We start from the raw sequence: 21,092 nt of genomic DNA, 5'->3' as shown, positions 1-21,092 counted from the left end.
ATATTCCCTATTGGGCAATTGTATTCTCTAAGATGTGATGCATTTGTTGTACATCAAGTAACTCTTATCCCCTTTGTTAATTTGGTAACAAGAAGATTCGAGGCTAAAATTAGCTTGTTTTCCATTGAGAGATGGTAAAAGTATTTATACATAAAATAATTGGAATCTGGTGGCATGATTGCCTCCCTAATCTAAGGGATATGATCTCCTAATCTAATACAATATAATTGTACAATTGATTCTCTAATCTAATTCAATGTTGTATACTCATACATTCCAAAAATAACTTCATTGGATGAGGCTGAATGTGATGGCATGCGTTGGCATGGATAAGAGCCTCCATATGAGGATTGAAAATACTCTAATACTACATGAGGCGTAATCTTAACTTTATTAATGAACAAAAATTTGAAAATCAACCAACAAAGATTATTTTCTTCCTCTCCCTCTCCCCCCTCCTTCCTTTCTTTTTCTTTTCTCAACTCTACCATTGAAACCATGTTGACCATTTGAAGGTGAAATAAATAGTGGCCAAGTCTATGAGGTGAAATAAGAAATATGGGGATTTTCAAGAAATAAGAAGACAATGGGAAAAATTCAAAGTCCGCAAGTGAGGCAGCAAGGATGATCAATGGAAATTAACGTGACCGGAGAAGATGAACCTCAGCTGACTCAACCATTTGGAGAGACATGTGGCAGGTTAGGGGTAAAGAACGTTTCATCTAATTCAACCCAATCGACTGCTTCGAGTAACACTCCATCAATTCAACCGCCATTAGTTCCATTTACTTGCCAGGCGGTTACACAATTCAACGTCCATCAATTCTTCTCCTTATCTCATGCAACTCAACTTGGGAATGAAGGAGTTCAATTTCATGCAGCTACCTCTTCCCCTTATCTTTCATCGGTTATGGCTTTTAAAGCTACTCAAATGTCTATTGATATTCCTCATCAAGGCCGCGCAAAAATGAACCCCCCCCCAATGGAAAACAAAAATTCCAAAGGGTGTGGCCTGTGTCTGGAGTCTCGATGCAAGGGCCGCATGCCGCATGAAATGACCGTTGCGCCCACATGAAAAGCTGGAAATTCCTAAGAGTACGATTCTGTGTCTGGCACAAGGGCCGCATGCTGCATGCGACCAGGTAACGTACTCTTTCCCAAAAAAATTATTTAAAAATTGAAAACCTCCAAATGGTATTTAAAAATTTTTAGATTAAACTGACTTGAATTGAATTCAGAATAGGGAATGCAAGCTTTCCTGGATTGTCATTTCTGTCTGTTGTATTAGATATGTGGTCAGTTCGATGACTTGAGGAAATTGAAGATGCTCTTGGACAAGGCTGATTGCGCTATAATCAATCTCCATGAGCTTATAACGCTAGCTTGAAAGTACTGTGAGTGAGACAATGGCACAAAGCCAGACGACCTCATTGCTGATTACATACAGCAAGGCCCTTCACAGCTTTACCAACAAAACTTCAATAACCCTACCAATCATTGGTCTTTAAACCGTTTATGTCATAGATGATAACTCTGGGAAGATGGCAGGGTGAGAACAGTTGGGGAGGGCGAGGAAGAGGGATACGGGAAGCTGCAGAGGGGGTTGGGTGAGGGAGATGAGAGGAGGCATGGAGGGAGGTAGATGGTGTAGGTATGGGGGAGATGCAGAAACCAAAGGTGGGTGCGGGAGAAGAAGGATCATGGGAGTGATTGTGGTGGGATCGAGGTGGGTAGTTGGAGGGGAGGAGATGGGATCAAGGGCAATTCATAGACCTTGAATTATCAAGTGAGAAAGAGAGGAAAAATTTTGCTTTATAGGAGGAATCAGAAAGGATTTGGGACTAAGGGAAATCGAGTAAACATAGATCAAGTATGGGGCAATGATAGTAATTAGTCCAAATCTCAAAATTTTGAAAGAGATTTGGAAAACACTTGGCACGAAAGAATAATAATCCCAAGAGCAACGATTAGTAGTTCATTTCAATGGATAAAAGGAGGGTATATAAATTGCAGTTCCAAAAAATTTCAAATCGTAACAATTGGATCAAATAGTCAAGTCATCAAACCATATTAATTTCAAAACTGAAATCTTTTTTTTTTTTTTTTTGGGTATAAAAACATTATATCCATTGTCAACGTGTAAAACACATGGAATGAGATGAACATATCTCCTGAATCCATGGAACAGAATTGGGCCAAACCATCGTGCATGTCACCGACAAAGCCCACGTAGTAGGGAGTCAGCAATGCCGTTAATCTTCCATGAAACAAACTGTAAAATACAAGAAACAAAAGATGAGAATATAAGAACATTATTTTTTTTTTGGTAATTGAGAATATAAGAACATGATATCCTCCAAAATAGGTCTAATCTCTGGAGTGAATGCAGTTGCTCTTGGCATTGTGGAATGATGGACACGTGTGTGATGAGCATAACTAACATTGCAACCAACTTCTTCACCGGTCACGGCACCATACTCTGATCGTCGTTCAACCGATCATGTAGTTGCTCTTAGTAGTCAGCGTGCAGATTCAAGTTGTCTCTGATTAGAAGTGAAGCCCCGAAGACAAGTTCCAAACCGAAGCACTGGTCTTGAAGGACATTCTTCCACTTCAGATCAGTCATGTTCAGTGCAATGAGCAACTATCGCATCAAAGAATAAGAGACAATTATTTGAAACGTATCCAATAACGCCACAAAATAACAAAGGATGAGTAAATATTCATAAACAACATGCACTTCACAACGAAAAACCTCCACATTGTTTAATAGTAACTGAAAGGAAAGTACACCAAATATCCAACTTTTTTTAACTTCACTTGACACCAATAGAACATAATTCATTCACCATTAATAAATTGTAAAGACTCCATGATTTGCAAAGTTAGACCGATCTTAGAAGTACGATCTGTAATAAGTCTCCATGATTCAACAATCATCGGAGGGAAATGAAAAAGAAAAACACGCTACGCTAAACTCTCTCTCTCTCTCTCTCTCTTACATACCCCTAACTTGACGAAGCGTAGGGTTCAAAGATCTCTCCCTCTCCCTTCTTCCAATCCCAAGCCTCCATTCTACACTAGAATCCAAACAAATAAACTCCACCTTAGTGCGTGTTAGTCTTTTTTGTTTCCCTCCGATGATTGTTGAATCATAGAGACGTTTTGCAGATTTTGCTTCTAAGATCGGTCCAACTTTGCAAATCATGGAGAATTCACAATTTATTAATGGTGAAGGAATTATGTTCTATTGGTATTGAGTGAAGTTGGATATTCTACATGCTCTCCTTTCAGTCATTACCATTAAACATCGTGGAGGTTTTCACTGTGAAGTGCATGTTGTTTATGAACATTTGCTCCTCTTTTGTTATTTTTGTGGCTCTATTGGACACGATTCAAATAATTGACTCTTGTTCTTTGATGCAACAATTGTTCATCGCACTAAACATTGTTGATCTAAAGTGGGAGAATATCCTTCAAGACTAGTGCTTCGGTTTGGACCTTTTCTCCGAAGCTTCACTCCTACTCAGAGACAATTCGAATCTGTCCGTTGACTACTAGGGGCGACTACAAAATCGGTTGAACGATGATCTAAGTATGATGTTGTGGCCAATGAAGAAGTTGGTTACATCGGTTGCAGTGTTAGTTCTGCTCATCACAGAGATTATACCTATTTTGGAAGATATCATGTTCTTTTCATCATCTTTTGTTTCTTGTATTTTCCAATTTATTCCAAAGGAGATTAACAACGTTGCAAACTCTCTGTCAGGAGGGCTCTGTTGATGGCATATACGACGGTTTGGCGCAATTCCGATCCATGGATTCAAAAGATGTATGTGTTCTAGAATCTACCTAGAATTAGACCCACCTAAAACCCTAAACCTTTATCTGTGAAACCCTAAACCATCAAATCTTAAATGTGAACCTAAAATCTAAACACCCACCCTCAAATAAATGATATCCTAAATCAATAAACCTTCAAATGGCTCATAGGGAAAGACCTTGTCAAGCCATCATGACTGGTCGGAAGAAGAGTAGAAGACTACCACCAATCTAAGCTGGACCAGGGCTAGTTCTCGGGACCAACCCAACCAAAGCCTAATCCAGGTCAGGCAATCATACTTACAGACATCATCAGATCAGCCCAAAAACAGACACTGCAAATAGAATACATAAGAAGTGGAATCGGTACAATAAGAACTACACTGCATAACCCTAGGGAGGACAGAAGCCATGTCTATCCAATCTCTTCTTAATCCTATATTACAGTGAAAACACTCATACCAATGGCAGCAGCACTAGAGCTGATCACTTTGTCCATACTTTTTGCTTGTTAAATCCAAATCATTCAGATCTTTAATTGCGCTCCTTGCAGTATAAATGTTGTCAGGCTAGCACTGCAGAACTTGCCATAGTAAGCTTTAGTCGCATCTCCATCGCATTCAGTTTTTTCAATATTTAGAAAGAGGACAGCTAAGACTATTTCCATGGGTTACGGGAAAAATAGGTTCCTTCGTTAAATAGAAACTTAAGGTTCAAGATCCCCATGGTGAGAAGGTTATTCTCATGAATAGTACAAACGTAGCACACTTCCTCAACTGCACAATTTATGTGGTGTCTGTACCCTACTGGAGTAGATCACCCCAACTAACCTAACATCACTAAGAACAGAAAATTCCCAAAACAAACTTACTTTCTTCCCTTCTGACAAAAGGATCATCCAGGAACAGGTGCATCATTGCCCATGGAGGCTAGGCTGACAATTCCAAAGTGCAAAAAGCAGAAACTGCATGAAGATGAATGCAAAATGCCTTCTGGATTATCTGCAAATCATATGACAGTCATCTTGCCTGATATTTCTCAGTGAAGTCTTTCCAGTGGTAGTATTTCATCTCACGTTCCTAGAGACTGTAAAAGGTATGGCTCACAGAATTGCTTCTTGCAAGGCTAGGAAGTTTCTCTGAGTTTTCAGGGCAATTATTTACAATGCGTCTCAGACATGGCCTATAAGGAAGTTCTAATTTCTATTGTCAGCAGGAAGCTTTCCCATCCCCACCTTCTTTCTCCCCAAAAACAATAAAAGGAGAAAAACAATAAAAGAGCAATCTTCTGCCACCACTCTAGTCACAGCACAAGGATTAGAGACACATACTTCAAGCAATCATCAATCTTCATCTTTTCCATATAACAAAAAAACTTTCAATGCCATCATCCCATTTAATACTTGAAATCTAAAAATATGCCCAGGACATTTAAGTGCATTTAGGTACCAACTCATTTTTCATTTTTCATTTTTCCTTCGAAGATCTCTCCCCATAGGTAACTTTTCATGCTTCCAAACAAATGTACCAAATAACCTACAATTTCCTGAGAAGTCTTGATTAGACATTCAGGGCTAATGGGGAATTGTTGATTGCTCTCCCCCATAGGAGACCTGTATTAGCCCTCTGTAATCAAATACAGAGGAATATGAAGCACAAATTTTCACTCATCCTAGCACATCCCCCCCCCCCCCAATTCCCACCCACAATAAAACGAAACCTTAAAACCCTACCCATCACCGTACTCCCAAAACCCAATGCTTAAACCCTACAGTCAAAGAAATGTTAGGGAAAGCCACAGAAAATACCGTTAATCTACAAACTTGACCCCTTACAACATAATTTTGTTTTGGAGTAAGACGATCAGGGAATACCAATAGGTAGAAACAAACAAGAACCATTATATCTGGAGAAGAGAAAGAAACCATCAAATCCCAGCCATCACCGTAGTCCCAAAACCCAGTGCTTAAACCATACAGTCAAAGAACATATGGACGAGTTAGTAGTTAAATTGATGTGCCTTAAGAGTGAAATGGAACTATAAAAGATAAGAGTTTATTTCTATTCAAATTCAAAATCCTAATCCATAGTTCAAACAGAAAGAAAAATGCAGGACGATTTCCCACTGGAAATAAATATAATTACCATCCGAATAGCTATTGTGTTTGCAAATATCTCGAAAAATCAAAATCAATAACCAACAATACGGCAAAAACTAAAATATAACGCAAACAAAAAGTAGAAGAGAGGAAAACCTCTCCGTCTTCTTCCTCTCTTCCGTCATTCTTCTCCTCTCAACGGTAAGACTTCTGAAAACGAGCGCGAGCTCCACGACCACCGAACTTCTTGGGCTCGCAGCGCCTCGGATCAGCGACAAGGAGAGTCCTATCGTACCTTACGAGGATATCCTTGATTTCCTTCTTCGACTGCTCGTCGACGTACTTCTGGTAGTAAGCAACAAGGGCCTTGGCGATACTCTGGCGAATCGCGTAGATCTGCGAAGTGTGACCACCACCGCGTACCCTAATCCTCATGTCGACACCTGCGAAGCGCTGACGACCGAGCAAAAGGATTGGCTCGTAGGCCTTGTAGCGGAGGATCTCCGGCTCCACGAGCTCAATCGGGCAGCCATTAATCTTGATGAGACCCCTGCCTCGCTTGCAGTGGGTTACTGCAACAGCAGTCTTTTTGCGCCCGAAGCATTGAACCGAATCCACGCTCGTCATGAGAGCAAATTAGATGGTACCTTCCTCCCGGTCTGTAAAACCCTAACCCTAGCAAGCAAACTCGAGCGAGAAATTTGCAGGAAAAGAAAAGAAAGCACGTAGCCACTGTCGATTTTATATACATTTACGTCTAGGGTTTTTGCGAGAAAGAGAAATACCTCTGAGTAACCATGAAATTACTGATCTGCCACTTCTTCTCTAGACCGGGCTCTCAATGGACCGGACCGGACCTGATGGAAGAGTCAACCGAGGATGACAGGATTAAAACCCAAGGATAATTGCCGCGGTATTATTTAATAAAGCAGAGGGTTCCTCACGTCGCAGAGTGAGAGGAATCACCTAAACCCTAAACCCTAAATCCTACGCCAGATCAATCACAATGCAAAAAAATTATTTTTTTCAAAAAAGAAACCCACATGATCAAGGAGGAGAGAATGTCCATATAGTTCCCACATAGTCAAGATGTGAGGGTACGGGAAGCCCACGCTATTGGGGTGGGGATCTTTTTCTCATTTAATTAATAAAACTCATGGAAGGATCATGGATGAGGAACCCGGATCCTCTCCAGCACGCCAACCCCTCTAGCGCAAATCCAACAGTTGCAGGCACCCAACCACACACCCCGAGTTCCTCCAGCCATTGGATGCACGCTAAAGATGATTTATTTCTATGGATGAGTGACTAGATACACCCTAGCCTTAGGCAAAGTGGCAAATAAGCTGGGTTGGGCCCTTTTGGCCATTGCCTGGCACCTTTGCAGCAAGGTGTGAGGCCTCCCTAATCATTCCTAAAATATTTATAGGGGGGTTTACTGAACAAGTGACATGGGGGAGTGCACCAATGAGGTGCATTAAAACGGTAGCGTACATAAGAGGGTAGTGAGATCATTTCATGTAAGAAAGAGAGAGATAAAAACAAAGATGCAAGTGTACCCTACCTGGTGGCTCAAAGAACTTTTTCTCATATTTCTATCGTACCTAAACACGGAAGACTTCCCATCATACCTTACACTTTTCAGCAGTTATAATAATTTGGTGAGTTGACCATTAAATAAATTTAGGACACTCTAAGACCCTTGTCCAATTTTTACCAATCCCAAATGTATGGCCCAACTACTATATGGGCTTTCTACCATGTTTTTCAATTAGTTCATGCTGAGTTTCTTCATTGACTTTTCAAACTTTTTTGAACCTTTATAATAACACCTAGTGATATGAAATCATCTAAAAAAAGCTTGATAATGCATATAAGACAAAGTTTTCCTTCACCATGTTGTGAAGGTTCAGCCACCATCTTAGGTTTTACTAAACCCCTATAAGGTTTTAATATATTCCTGAAATAACCTCCATACCCTCTCACGCCCATCGAAAAGCCCACGGTAAATGGATTCTCATTCACTGTGGCTGAAAGAAAACTTGGTCCATGAATAAATGATGATATGGATAACATATCCATTAAACTTAGAATACAATCAAATTGTCACCTAGTAATTATTAAAGGGAAAAAGTTCTTTGAGCCATTGGGATAGGGTACACTAGCACCCTGGTGTCTCTCTTTCCTCCTCACAAGAAATGTCATCATTGCCCTTCAATGTATAATACCATCTTACCACATCGCATAAGTGTGATTCTCTTGCCACTTGCTTAAAGAACACTCTCCCTAAACCCTACACCATACCAATCACAATGCAGAAAAGTGGTTTTTTTCAAAAAAAGAAACCCACATGATCAAGGAGGAGATAATATCCATATAGGTCCCACATGGTCAAGATGTGATGGTATGGGAAGGATCCCCACACTTTTGGGGTGGGGATCTTTTTCTCAGTTAATTAATAAAACTCATGGAAGCGTCATGGCTGAGGACTCGGATCCTCTCCAACGCTAGCCCCTCTAGCGTGGATCCAACAGTTGTAGGCACGCATCCCGAGTTCATCCAGCTGTTGAATGCACGCTAGAGGGGATTTATTTCCACGGATGAGTGACCAGATAGACCCTAGCCTTAGGCAAAGTTGTAAATAAGCTGGGTTCGGCCCTTTTGGCCATTGTCTGGCACCTTTGTAGCAAGGTGTGAGGCCTCCCTAATCATTCCTAAAATATTTTTAGGGAGAGGGTTCACTGAGCAGGGGTCATGGGGGAGTGCACCAATGAGGTGCGTTAAAACAGTAGCGTACATAGGAGGGTAGCGAGATCATTTCATGTGAGAAAGGGGAAGATAGACACAAAGCTGCTAGTGTACCCTACCTAGTGGCTCAAAGAACATTTTCTCATATTTCTATTATACCTAGACACGGAAGACTTCCCATCATACCTTACACTCTTCAGCCACCAATAATAATTTGGTAAGTTGACCATTAAATAGATTTAGGACAGTCTAAGACCCTTGTCCAATTTTTACCTATCCCAAATGTATGGCTCAACTACTATATGGGCTTTCTCCCATGTTCTTCAATTAGTTCATGTTGAGTTTCTTGGTTGAATTTTCAAACTTTTTTTAACCTTAATAATTACACCTAGTGATATCAAATCATCTAAAAAAAGTTGATAATGATATAGGACAGAGTTTTGTTTCACCGTAGGGTGAAGGTTCAGCCATCATCTGAGGCTTTACTAAACCCCTATAGGGTTTTAATATGTCCCCAAAAGAACCTCCATACCCTCTCATGTCCATCGAAAAACCCACGATGAATGGATTTTCATTCACTGTGTCTGAAAGAAAACTTGGTTTATGAATATATGATAATATGAATAACATATCCATTGAATTTAGAATACAATCAAATTGTCACCCAGTAATTATTCAAAGGGAAAAAGTTCTCTGAGCTGTTGGGGCAGGGTACACTAGCAACCTTGTGTCTCTCTTTCCTCCATACAAGAAATGTCCTTGCTGCCCTTCAATGTATGATACCGTTTTACCGCATCTCATAATTGAGTTTCTCTTGCCACTTGCTCAAAGAAAACACTCCCTTATCCAAAACATATTATTAACTCATAGTGTATTTTTTATATAACATCCTTTCATGAGAATTTATTGAGGATTGTGTCCAGTCTCCCTTAAAATGTGAATTTAAGGATTGAGAGTGGAAACACCACCCCTAATATAAGGATTCAATTACTAAGGCACAGCTTAATTAAAGGTTAAGTAATTTCAAATATTCACACTTTTACTGTCTTACAAGTAATGTAGCAACATATATCATCCAATTTCCATTTTTTCTCCTGGTGGAAAGGTAGGGTGTGAATTCCTATGGCTTAAGAAGTAGCAATTTATTACTTAATCCAGTCCCAAAGGGAACTCTACCATTCTCCCCACCCTTCCATGCTCTACCTTTTCCCCTTCCCCTTCCCCTCCCCCTTCCCCTAACAATTTAACATTCACATTTAGTATATTCTTTAAAAGATTAACAGTAATTTTAATTTTAGACAAAAAAGTTTACCCGACAAAAATGCAAAAAGAAATATTTGGACTTGCATCTAGTTTTGCCACGTGAAAGAATGGTGTATAATTCCAATTGTGGAATATCTAAGAAAGATGACAATTGTTTGCTCAGTTGGTTAGTGTCTTTCAAGTAGAGTGCAAGCTCCCAAGATGTTCAAGGGTTCAACTCTCTTCTCTTCACCTAGTGCCAAAAGGCACTCCCTTTCCTACTTCTCAACTCTCTCATGTAGTTGTAGTTAAAAGTCCCATTGGGCAAAGATAGGCTAGACATAGAAAAAATTGAAGAAATATTTTGGATTGACTACATGTCAAAATTGTGCCTAAAATGTAATCATATTTCCCATGTTTTGGCATATTCCCTTTATTTTTCAACCATCCATGTAACGGCGTGCACCCTTAGCCCCCAACATATATTTTCAAAGCTTTACTTGCTACTTAGCCAACTCTATCTAATGTAAACAAGTTGACATGTGTGTTGGAGGCCTTGGGGTCTACCTCTCCACAAGATATCAGCCCCATCAAATTTATATGGTCATCCAAATATTCTTGTTTTGGGCCAACATCCACAACCACACCCTTAATTTTATGCGATTTTTTTTTTTGTGGAAGGGGGGGTGGTAGACCTAAAATGCTCCTTAAAGCTAGAACATGAAACTTATAAATCCGTGTGAATGGACAACTTATAGAGATTGCCAGAGAAATTGGTGAGAGAAAGGGATATTTCCATAAAACTATGACAAAGTTTAGACATGAAGAACAAACAAAAAAAGATTGAGCCCTGCATTATTGTCCTTAATTCCAAGAGTAGAAGTAATTTCATTACAAGTTCATGGAAGTTATATGCATGGTTCATGGAATCAGGATCGGATTGGCTGAATCGGTCATAGCCAATCCGGCTAATCTGATCCAACGATTTTAGGGATTTTTTGCAGATTACTTCTGATTCTTTACAGAAAAAGGCCGATGCTTCCAGATTCGGATTGGAATAGTTGGCGACCGATTCCGATCCTGATTTCGATTACTTGAAGTCTTGAACCACAACGCATGCCATTGTGAGTTCACGATATCATTTTCTCGGGGTTTTATGGCTGGTTATAGTGTCTACTCAATAATTCCAAGGACAACCTTATCTTCCAAGTTGTCCAATGTGGGATCCTAATACGCTCCCTCACGTGTAAGGGTATCAGAACAAACCCTATACATGACACGTGAAAGAATCACAGCGAGAGGATCCGAACCTGCTCTAATACCATGTTGTAATTCTATCTCAAAAGACCATTCTATTAAATGAAGGTACTCATGAGTATATGAAGAGAAGAATGATCCCATGTGGGATCCTAACAGTCCGTGGGTGCTCTACAGCCATGATATCAGTGTCTCCCCCCCCCAAAAAAAATTTAATGTGGATTTTGTAATCTAATAATGTAGCTTTTATGGTAAGAGACCTGCTCTCAATGCTGAGGGGGAAGATCTACTTGTAACTTGAACAATTTTATGAAATCCCGAAAAAAAATTATATTCAAATTTAGAAGGATTACTAAAATTCTCCTCTTTTTTGAAACCTTGGGTAAGGGTTCTTATAAAGTCCAGATTATACCCTTGCAATTATTTCAATCTATCTATTTCCCCAACTAGATTATCTGCAACCATGATCTGTGTACCTACATTTTCACGAGTAAATGTACACTCAACTCAATAATTCAACAATAGCCTTATCCCAAATAAATGGGGGCAAATGTACAAATCCAGTTTGGCCACTCAAACCAAGTCAGAGAGTTGAATGGCGAAACTCGGTGATGGCACATGACTGGTGTGATGAACCCAGTAAGAGGAATGGGGAGCGGAGGGTGAGATGTAGAGCAAAAGAAACAAAGAGATAGGTTTCACAATTTGGGGGTTGGGAGGTGGGGAGGGGGTAGAGGACCTAATAAAGAGTGATATGGAAGAGGAATAGAAGAGGGAGACAAGCTTCTTACTAAGACAAAGATGCCTCTGTTGAGTTTTCTAAGAAAGTGGAGATTGTTGATTTTTCTTACAAAAAAAAATGTGAAACATATGAGAAAAACGATTTCAGAATATTTATTTTTGGAAAGGAAAATTTCCAAAAAAAAGATGTAAATTGAGAAGTGAGGGCAAGGAAGTCCTTTCTATAATTTATAATTATGGCCCCAATATGCATTTTTCCAAGTGCAAGAGTTGTTACAGAAGGCACTACAAGATTCATGTTGCAAAGAATCTGGTATAAAAACCATGCAAAGCTATTTACAGGTTCCTCTTTTTTTGGGTGAATAAAATTTATTTATTTACAGGTTGCTATTTGTCTAACAATAATCCATCTAAGACAATAATTCTGATAATGACCTTACAAAATACAAAAAATAAGGAACAAGTAATGAACAAAGTGCTTCAAAAGCAACTAAGAAAGGAACTCAATGGATGGGCCAAAGAGAAACCGTTTCAACATTAAGATGCACTCCTCCAGGCTTTATCTGAAGAGCAGGACTTATGGTAAGTAAAGCAACGAAGCAATCGACGGGAACTCTCATCCCCCAAACATTAATCGACTCCAGTTTGCAGCATTTATTGACAAGGTAGAAGAGTCCACTCTCAGTAACATGGCGACAACTCCACAGGACAATTGTCTGTAAAAGAGCAATCTCTTAAGCAATGGTATATTTTCTTGATTATGAGCCACTAGAAACGGGGGTTGGGAGGAGAAAAGAGATCGATTCTCGTTCTTTCATAATTGGCATACCCTTGAATTATAATAATTATCACCAAGATACACACCCATTGCACCTTATCCAATTAAAATGATAATATGCAATTGTTACTGTTTCATAAGGCAAGTAACACGGTGCATGGACAAGAAATACATTAAATCAATAACTAACCTTCAAATGCGGGCAGCTATTTGCAACTGCAAATAATGATTCATCGGTAATAAAAGTACCACCCACATTCAGGTGTTGCAAGGAAGTAGCTCTTGAAACCTACAAATAAATAGATAATTAAATCAATAGAAAAATATAAATGGGAAGACAGATACTTCTGATAAGGACGGAAGAAAAATTGCAACCGCTTGTCAGCTTTGCAGTATTACAATTTTAAAAAACCAGAAACAGAACCAAAGCAGCAGGGGAGCAACAGGTCTATGACCATTGCATAATCATTACAATGCATGCTACAGATCTAGTGTACAACTAGAATTGTGGACCCTGAACAGTTTTACTTCTATTCAGTACAAGGACACTTCCTAGGACTTGAAAATTATCTTGATTGGACAAGAGCATTGCCACCATATCCATGCACTAGTATGGCTAGTAAAGAGGAATTAGTGTGACCCTATGAAATGAATGTTACTATCCACTATTCCACTATTATCTTAACAAACAAAGAAATTCAAGAATTGAGAATGCTTCATTATGGATGGAATAAGAGGAGGAACAGGAGAAAGCATCAAAGCCAGAGCAAGAAAAAGCATTCCATGCTAGGTTGGTAAGTACAACTGGATCTAGTGTTACTAATAAAGACCAGTGTATTACATAAAGACCCCTTATATGCTTCTTCCAGCCCTTGTTTTGGAAGTTCCTCATTGTGCAGCCCCCAACTACTACCCCTTCCAAAGGGAAAAAGAAAATGAAGCCTTTCTCTGGTTGAAGGGTCCAAATTCCATTATTCTGATCCAAACTTCATACCAGAATGAACAGAATACTAGATTCTATGATCCAAGCTTCAAACATATAGGACAAGTTCCAGCTCTTCTGGCTACCCCCAACTGAACAATCATTCACATGGTACTCACATGTCTGATATTTTTCCCTCTGGTTCTCACTTGAATAACCTCCAAGGCTCCAAATCAGTTGAAAGGGTCCTGCTTGAAAGAAAAACTTTAAAATTTTAAGCATCAAGTTTATTCAACAGCCACAATGGATCGAACATGATACCTTCAACCACCAAGAGTAAAAGGTTATTCCCATTCCTGCCTCAGAGGATCTAGAACCTATGAATAGTACTCTGCAATTCCCGTTTAATTGTATCTTAACATCCCCAAAAAAAGGGGGAGGAGAAAAATAATGTATCTGGTTATAATTGAACTCCCTTAAGCTTAGTGAGACCAAAGCTCCCTACAATCTTAAGCTAACTGATAACTCCTCAACCAAACTATTCTTGTCACTTGCGCATGATACCTTGTTGAGTATTCTCAAATATCAAATCCATGGCCATTGATATTGGGCATTTGATAAATGTACACGGTACAGCAAAACTTGAGCAATATATGTTGATTAGATGCAACTAAAATCATTCAAGCCACTGGATCCTAATCTTGCCAGAAGAAGACCAAAAATATAAAGAGAAGCTCGAAACCAAGTGATTCCATGAATGAGATCGTAACTGATCATTAACTTGAGACCATCTCAATTAAGAGAAACTTTCTTGGAAGACAGCTTTAAAGTAAAGCTAACTAGACATGTTACCTCTAAAGATTAGTTCAAACCATAAAAATGATAAATTGGATTGAGGGTTTATTGGATAAGTCTAAGGAAATTATATGTGAGCTCCTTCAACTCTGGGAAGAAGGTAAAAGGAAGCTATCGTTAAGGGCCTCTTCTATTTGATTTTCAGTGATTGACAAAACATTTTACCTCCTCTTCATGAAATGTCCAAGACATGGCATCCCTCTCTTTGAGTTCAGAAATAACCCTTGGGTACTTGCTAAGCTCGATAAGTAGCTGCTAACCCTACCTGGAGATATGATACATTCTCTTGTAACCCAAATTTCCCTTTTCACATTAATCAACCTTATATGAAGCACTAAAATCCCACTCTTGATGACCTTCGGATATACAAAAAAACATTCATCATTGAATCCCCAGAAATTAAATAGGAGAGGTTAACATGATTTTCCCTGTGAATGAATTATACAAAAAGTATAATTTCTGTAAGTTTTCTTAGCCTCAGAACTAGCAAGAACCACGTGTTGTACATAATCAAGCAAAACATCATGAAGATCATGCTCCTTACTAAAAGAAGAGACCAATATTACTGAAATACTTCATTGTAAATCTAAATGGAAGTCAAAATTCATGCGAAGTACCATGCCATTATTAGCATACAAGGACTACTGCTTCAAGTAATTATGCGATATATGGAACTGTGAATATGAGACAATTGCTCAAGTTTTTGATTTAGCAGTCTATTCATTTCAGGCCTAAATTTCTTGCTAGCTGTTCACACACATTCTTTGATAAAATTGTGTCATTGGGTGAACCCCCCCCCCCCCCTTCAAAATCATTGCACTGTTAATGTGAATGGTTCTTCCGTCAATTCAGATAAGCTTATGAAGGGACTGTATATGATCATAAAAGATGACACTTAAGTCATTACCTTTATTGGGCTCCTTCAAGATTCTTCTATTTTTGCAGTTGTATCTTTATTCAGAGAAGAATAACATTCTTTCAAACTGTGGCTTCCAAGGATATCCTTAAGATGACTTCCTTGCTCCTATGGAGGCACTGACAAGGAGGTCCAGCTGTCAATGGCAAGATAGGCTACAATTGAATGCACTATTTGCATTATTTGTGGTATTTTGAATTTTTTCAGAGTGTTTAATTCCAAAAAAAGCTTTTGGCTCTTTGTACATGCCCTGATGAAGCTATTTTGCATCCAGTTAAATTTACTGCAGATCCTTTAATCTTGTAGAAGGGGGATCTTTCATTTGTAAAAGTTATCGATGGATTTTTCTCATCAAATGCACTAAAACTTAAAATTTAATGATCGCAAACCAACTAAATATCAAAGCACTGTATGGCATCAATCAAATATATAAGTTCTTAAATGTAATGATCACATACCAACTGAATTACACCTTTGTCTGTAATTCCTGTTATACCCCACAGGGATATTGATGTCAGGTTGCTGATACACTTTGCTAAAGAGATTCTGTACAAACCATCATCTGTTATTTGGCAGCCCCAACAGCTCCTTGAACTGACAACAAATTAGAGCAAATCAGGACAACAATAATTGATTCGTTATACATGCACTATCTTTAAATAAGTACATGACTTTACTGATTTCTCAGTACCTTGAATACTGTGGAAACATACGAAAGAAGAAGCAACATTAATTATTACAAACTTCTACATACTGCCTAGTGCAAGCTGCAAGTTCCAGACAATTATGAAAAGAAAAAAGCTAAGCTGCGAGATTGTCTTTTCATAAAGTCGTATGTAATCAGTCAAAAGATAATTTTAAAAAGAGGATCTCAAATATAGAAACAAAAATAAATAAGTTTTGAGACATGGATTTCCATATTGCTACTGCAGAGAATTCTATGCCCACCTCCAGCAGCATCCAGAGCATCAGTTCACAAAAAAGATTGTACTGAAGCTGTTGAGAGTGCTTTATTCTCCACTACTATCCCAGTAAAATATATACTTCAAACTTCGAGAATAATGCTCACCAAAACATTCACATGAGATGGCACACGATCCAGACATTTATTGAATTCTCCAGACAGACTACAATCTGGCATTCTGGCATCCAGTGACATTTCTCACAGAGTGGATGTTCTATTGATACCCTCCATGGCTCCACAATGTTGACATCTTAGAATTAAAGTTTGACATTCTCACATCTAAATCACTCTCAAAATAAGAACTGGAAACACTCAAATATGTATACTTGTGACACATGATCACCTTGGGAATGAGGTTCAAGGTATCAATTACTTGGTTCTTAAAATTATGTTATAACAGCAAGTACGCCAGTGATAGCAAACACCCCCTCCCCAATTTCCTCCTATTGAATCATTCAACCACACACAAGGACTCAAATGCTTTGAGATACAGCAATCAATTTTTAACCTAAAAACCTGTCAAAATATCCCTTGGAAGTTTACTACCCCAAGATATGGAATCAATTCAGAATGCAAATGAATACAACACCCAATTTAGCCAACAGGACTTATTCTCAGATACTGGCTTTTAGGTATTAGATTTGATTCTCTGCCATCATGTGATGCCCTGTAGCCTAGAAATTACACCTACCCCACGTCCTCCCCCCCCCCCCCAAAAAAAAAAAAAACAAAAAAAGAAAAACAAAGAAGAAAAAATGTTACCCCCATACATGACGCAGAGCATTCGGTTCATTAAGGAATTCGTAACTGCAATTTTCAAAATTGAATGAAAAAAGGGTATTCTAAAAGGAATTTCCAGGAAACAAGCTCAATGATCACGAAACAAAACAAGAGGAAAGCTATATATCCTGCACACATACACACACAGTGAAAGAAAGAGGGAGAGAGATACATGTCGAGGTCCTTGAGGTTGTAGGCATGAGCAACGAGACGGGCGGTGGAGTCATCATCCATCTTCCAACCAGCAAAGCTCAGGCGTTCTTTGCGAGCCAGAGATTGCTTCATCCCTTTCCTCCATTTCCTACAAACGCTGCTCGCCCTGGGTCAACAGGCGCGGGCAGAAACAAGAACATATAAAAGAAAAAAAAAAAAAAAAACAGCTCAGAAATATCAACATTTTCATTCAAGTACAATTCTACAATAGTAAAACAGCAACAATAGAAGTAAAATCAAAACCACTCACTGGGCCAAATCAGTGAAGGAAGAGAGTAAAAGGAAGATATGAGCAAGAAGGTCAACAGGCAGGCGATCGATCTCTGCATCTGCTTCCTCACCCATTGCCTCCTCCCTCTCTCTCTCTCTCGAACAACAAAAACCCAGAAAAAGTAAGAAGAGATAGAGACGCTAACGAAGGGGAATTAACTAAAAAGAGGAAAGACAGCCACGAAGGGCCCTCGTTGCCGTTAGTTCTTATACGGTTCAGGTCTTGTGCTCTGTTTCACTGTAATTGAAGCAGAGAAGCTCGTACTCTCTTCTCTTCTGTAGTTCTCAGTAACGAGAAGGACAAGTAAGCAAGTAAGTAAAGAGGGAGCATGTTGTCATCGTCTCGACAATGTGGTCATCTTCTCGTCATTGTGGCTCACAATGAAGTTTTCTTTGTCTCTGGCCCCACTCTTCCCCACCCCTGTCGACATCTACTTAATTGAGTAATTAACTACTAATCAATGTATCCATTTGATACATCCAATATTCACAGGGCCAATCAACGACCGCCACGTGTCATAGACGACCCGCCCCATAGCCAAGGGGAACGAACCGGAGTCCCAGCATCATTCGGGGCGGCCACTACTCGGGCGCGGCCACACATCAGGGCGCGGCCTCCTCACCGGGCGCGGCCTCACCCGAGCACGGCCTCCTCACGGCCTCACCTAGGCGCGGCCTCACCCGCGCGGCCTCACCCGGGCGCGGCCTCCTCACGGCCTCACCTAGGCGCGGCCTCACCCAGTGCGGCCTCCTCACCGGGCGCGGCCTCACCCGGCGCCCTCCTCACCCCTCACCAGGGGCGCGGCCTCCTCACACCTCACCCAGCGCGCCTCCTCACTGGCCTCATCTAGGAGCGGCCTCACTCAGCGCGGCCTCCTCACCAGGCGCGGCCTCACCCGGCGCGGCCTCCTCACGCCTCACCCAGCGCGACCTCCTCATAGCCTCACCAGCGCGACCTCCTCACCGGGCGCGGCCTCACCCAGCGCAGACATCATGGGCACCGAGGTGGGGGCCACCCATCTACGACCCCGATCGTATCGCTAAGACTCATGTCACTACCAGGACTCTAGACCCTTAGAGGTCACGTCATCCGGACGGATTCAAGCACCAAGGACGTTATCACCACACGCGGATATCTATCCACCAAGGATCCCGATCCACCAGGACACTCCCTCCCGCGGGAGATGGCCAATCGAGGATAGAGCCCCGCTACCCAGGGCCTCTATCCACTCAACGGCACAATCGTCAATCAAACGGGGACTCTCCACACCGCCATATGCTACTATAAAAGGCAAAGGTACACAACCCCATAGAGGACATCTAAACTCATCTTGGATAATCACTATTCATCTGTTGCGTCAGGAGATCTAACTTTGGCATCGGAGAGCCCTAGGCGGACCACACCGGTTCTCTCTGACCCCTTTGGTCCACTTGCGGTGACGGCACTCGCGGAGACCGCTCGACGATTTCTTGACGCAATGCATTGGCGCCGTCTGTGGGAACGACGCTAGCCATTACGACTACTAGCTCGCTTCCCATACTCATTCAATGGCACGAAGGAAGACTACCACCACCAACAACGGAGCAAGGAATGGATCACCACCCCCGAGTGCTCTCGCCGAGCCAACCACCGGGACCATGTCCCTCCGGAGGAGGAGATCCCCTTAATGACCAGTTCGTGATCGCCGAGCCCAACAATGACGAGGCCAACGATGTGGTGGTGGAGGTGACACCGACCCCAATGCTCCGGCCATCGTGGGTCGGATCAACGACCTGCAACGACGGATCCTCGATGAACAACGACTCTTTCGAGAATACCGACGCAGCGTGCGACATCTCACCATCGGAGGATTTCACCAACAAGAAGGGTGGAGTCCATACCTCCATAAGAGCCAAACCCTAGGAGATCATCTCCCGGGCGCGAGATCGAGAGACTTGCGCGACAGGCAACCCCACTCCGCGGGGGAGCCTTCCCGATCCCGGGAGAACAAGAGACCTCTCGCCACGGTCGAACGTGGGAGGACGCCAACACCCAAGGCGAGGGTGTCTAGCCCGCAGAGATCGGTCCGGAGGTCCGTATTCGACGACGCGGAAGAAAGTCACATACCACGCATTTGCCGACCTACAGAGAGAGAAAGCCCCTCACCTTCACGACAGGGGTCATCACGGCATGACCATTCACCATCCCGCCAACACTCAAGGCGGGAGGGGACATCCAGGAGAGAACGTGAACGGGTCGCAGCGAACGTCCGGCTAGGCGTGGGGGCAGACACGGGACGAGGAGCTCGATCAAAGACTCCGCGACCTGGATGAGAAGGCTGGAAGGGTTGAAGAAGCGCACCAAAGGCGAGACACATTCCATACCTGGACAACACCCCTTCTCGGCGAGATCATGTCACCACACTACCTTCCGGTTTCGACTACCCACCTTTGAACTCTACAGGTGGTACCACGACCCTAATGACCACATCAACTACTTTAATGGCATGATGACGCTGTATGGGGGCGGACGTGGTATCCGTCGGGCATTCCCGCGTCCCTCAAGGGAGCAGCCACATCATGGTTCTCCGTGCTACGACCGAGATCTATAGGCTCGTTCGCGAGCTATGCGAGCGGTTCGTCACCCGCTTCAAAGCGTCAAGCGAGAGAAGACCACCGTCAATCTACTAAACGTGGTACGTAACCCCGGGAATCTCTCGGGAATACGTTACCGTGTTCACCAAGGAGTCCCCGGAGGTTCGAGACTTGGATGACCGTGACACGACATGCAGCCCTAGCAGGAGGTATTAGGGACCTGGACTTGATCAAGGACCTGGCACGTCATGAGACCAGGACTATGAAAGAGCTCCTGGAGCGGTGCAACGAGTTTGCAAATATGGCCGAGGTACTACAAGCTAGAACAAAATAATCGAGGCCAAGCCACAGACAACAAGAGGTCGCGCACCGATGACCGCAACAAGGGTAAGAGGTCGAGACGAGCGCCGACAAGAGAAGAGCGACCGCCCATCTAGGAGGACAGACCGCGCCCGAGAGAAGCGAGAGGGCAAGCACTCCCGAGTTCACACCATCGAACACCACCAGTCCCGGATACTCATGCAGATCCAGACCGTGACCTACTCCATTGGCCACAACCCATGCTAGCAACGCAGAGAAGCGAAACCCTAACAAATATTGTCTCTTCCACAAAGAGAATGGGCACGACACGAGGAGTGCTATCAATTGAAGAGAGATAGAACAACCGGTAAAAGCAGAAGCTTGAACAAGTATGTGAAGGGAGACGTGACAATCGCTCGTGCCAAGGAGATAGAGGTCGCGACGGAGACAAAGTGGAGCCGAGATGAGAAGAAAGAAGAACAGATCGAGAGAGAGACCGCCCGAGAAGAGCGGAGAGATGCCACTGTAACCTAGTGGCACCAAGGACCTCCTATCCTCACCATACTTGGAGGACCAGGCAAGAGTCCACCGAGAAAAGCTAAAGCTCATGCT

General features: G+C 41.8%; 2 protein-coding genes across 2 annotated transcripts; both read right to left on the bottom strand.

Annotated features, from left to right (window-relative positions):
* Positions 1–5,911: 5,911 nt before the first annotated feature.
* LOC122662390 (40S ribosomal protein S16) lies at positions 5,912–6,640 on the bottom strand. Its single transcript, XM_043858010.1, has one exon. It carries the CDS (start codon positions 6,545–6,547, stop codon positions 6,116–6,118), a length of 432 nt encoding a protein of 143 aa, XP_043713945.1. The 5' UTR covers positions 6,548–6,640; the 3' UTR covers positions 5,912–6,115.
* Positions 6,641–12,317: 5,677 nt separating this feature from the next.
* Positions 12,318–17,803, bottom strand: LOC122660990 (F-box protein At5g67140). The gene is made up of 5 exons (XM_043856268.1): positions 17,587–17,803; positions 17,296–17,442; positions 15,838–15,973; positions 12,877–12,975; positions 12,318–12,624 (listed from the first exon to the last, which is right to left on the bottom strand). Exons 1-5 carry the CDS (start codon positions 17,679–17,681, stop codon positions 12,412–12,414), a joined length of 690 nt encoding a protein of 229 aa, XP_043712203.1. The 5' UTR covers positions 17,682–17,803; the 3' UTR covers positions 12,318–12,411.
* Between the last annotated feature and the right edge of the window lie 3,289 nt (positions 17,804–21,092).

The sequence above is a fragment of the Telopea speciosissima genome, chromosome 5 (assembly GCF_018873765.1).
Source record: "Telopea speciosissima isolate NSW1024214 ecotype Mountain lineage chromosome 5, Tspe_v1, whole genome shotgun sequence".
Classification (NCBI taxonomy): Eukaryota; Viridiplantae; Streptophyta; class Magnoliopsida; order Proteales; family Proteaceae; genus Telopea; species Telopea speciosissima.
This window is presented reverse-complemented; position numbering and strand designations above follow the sequence as displayed.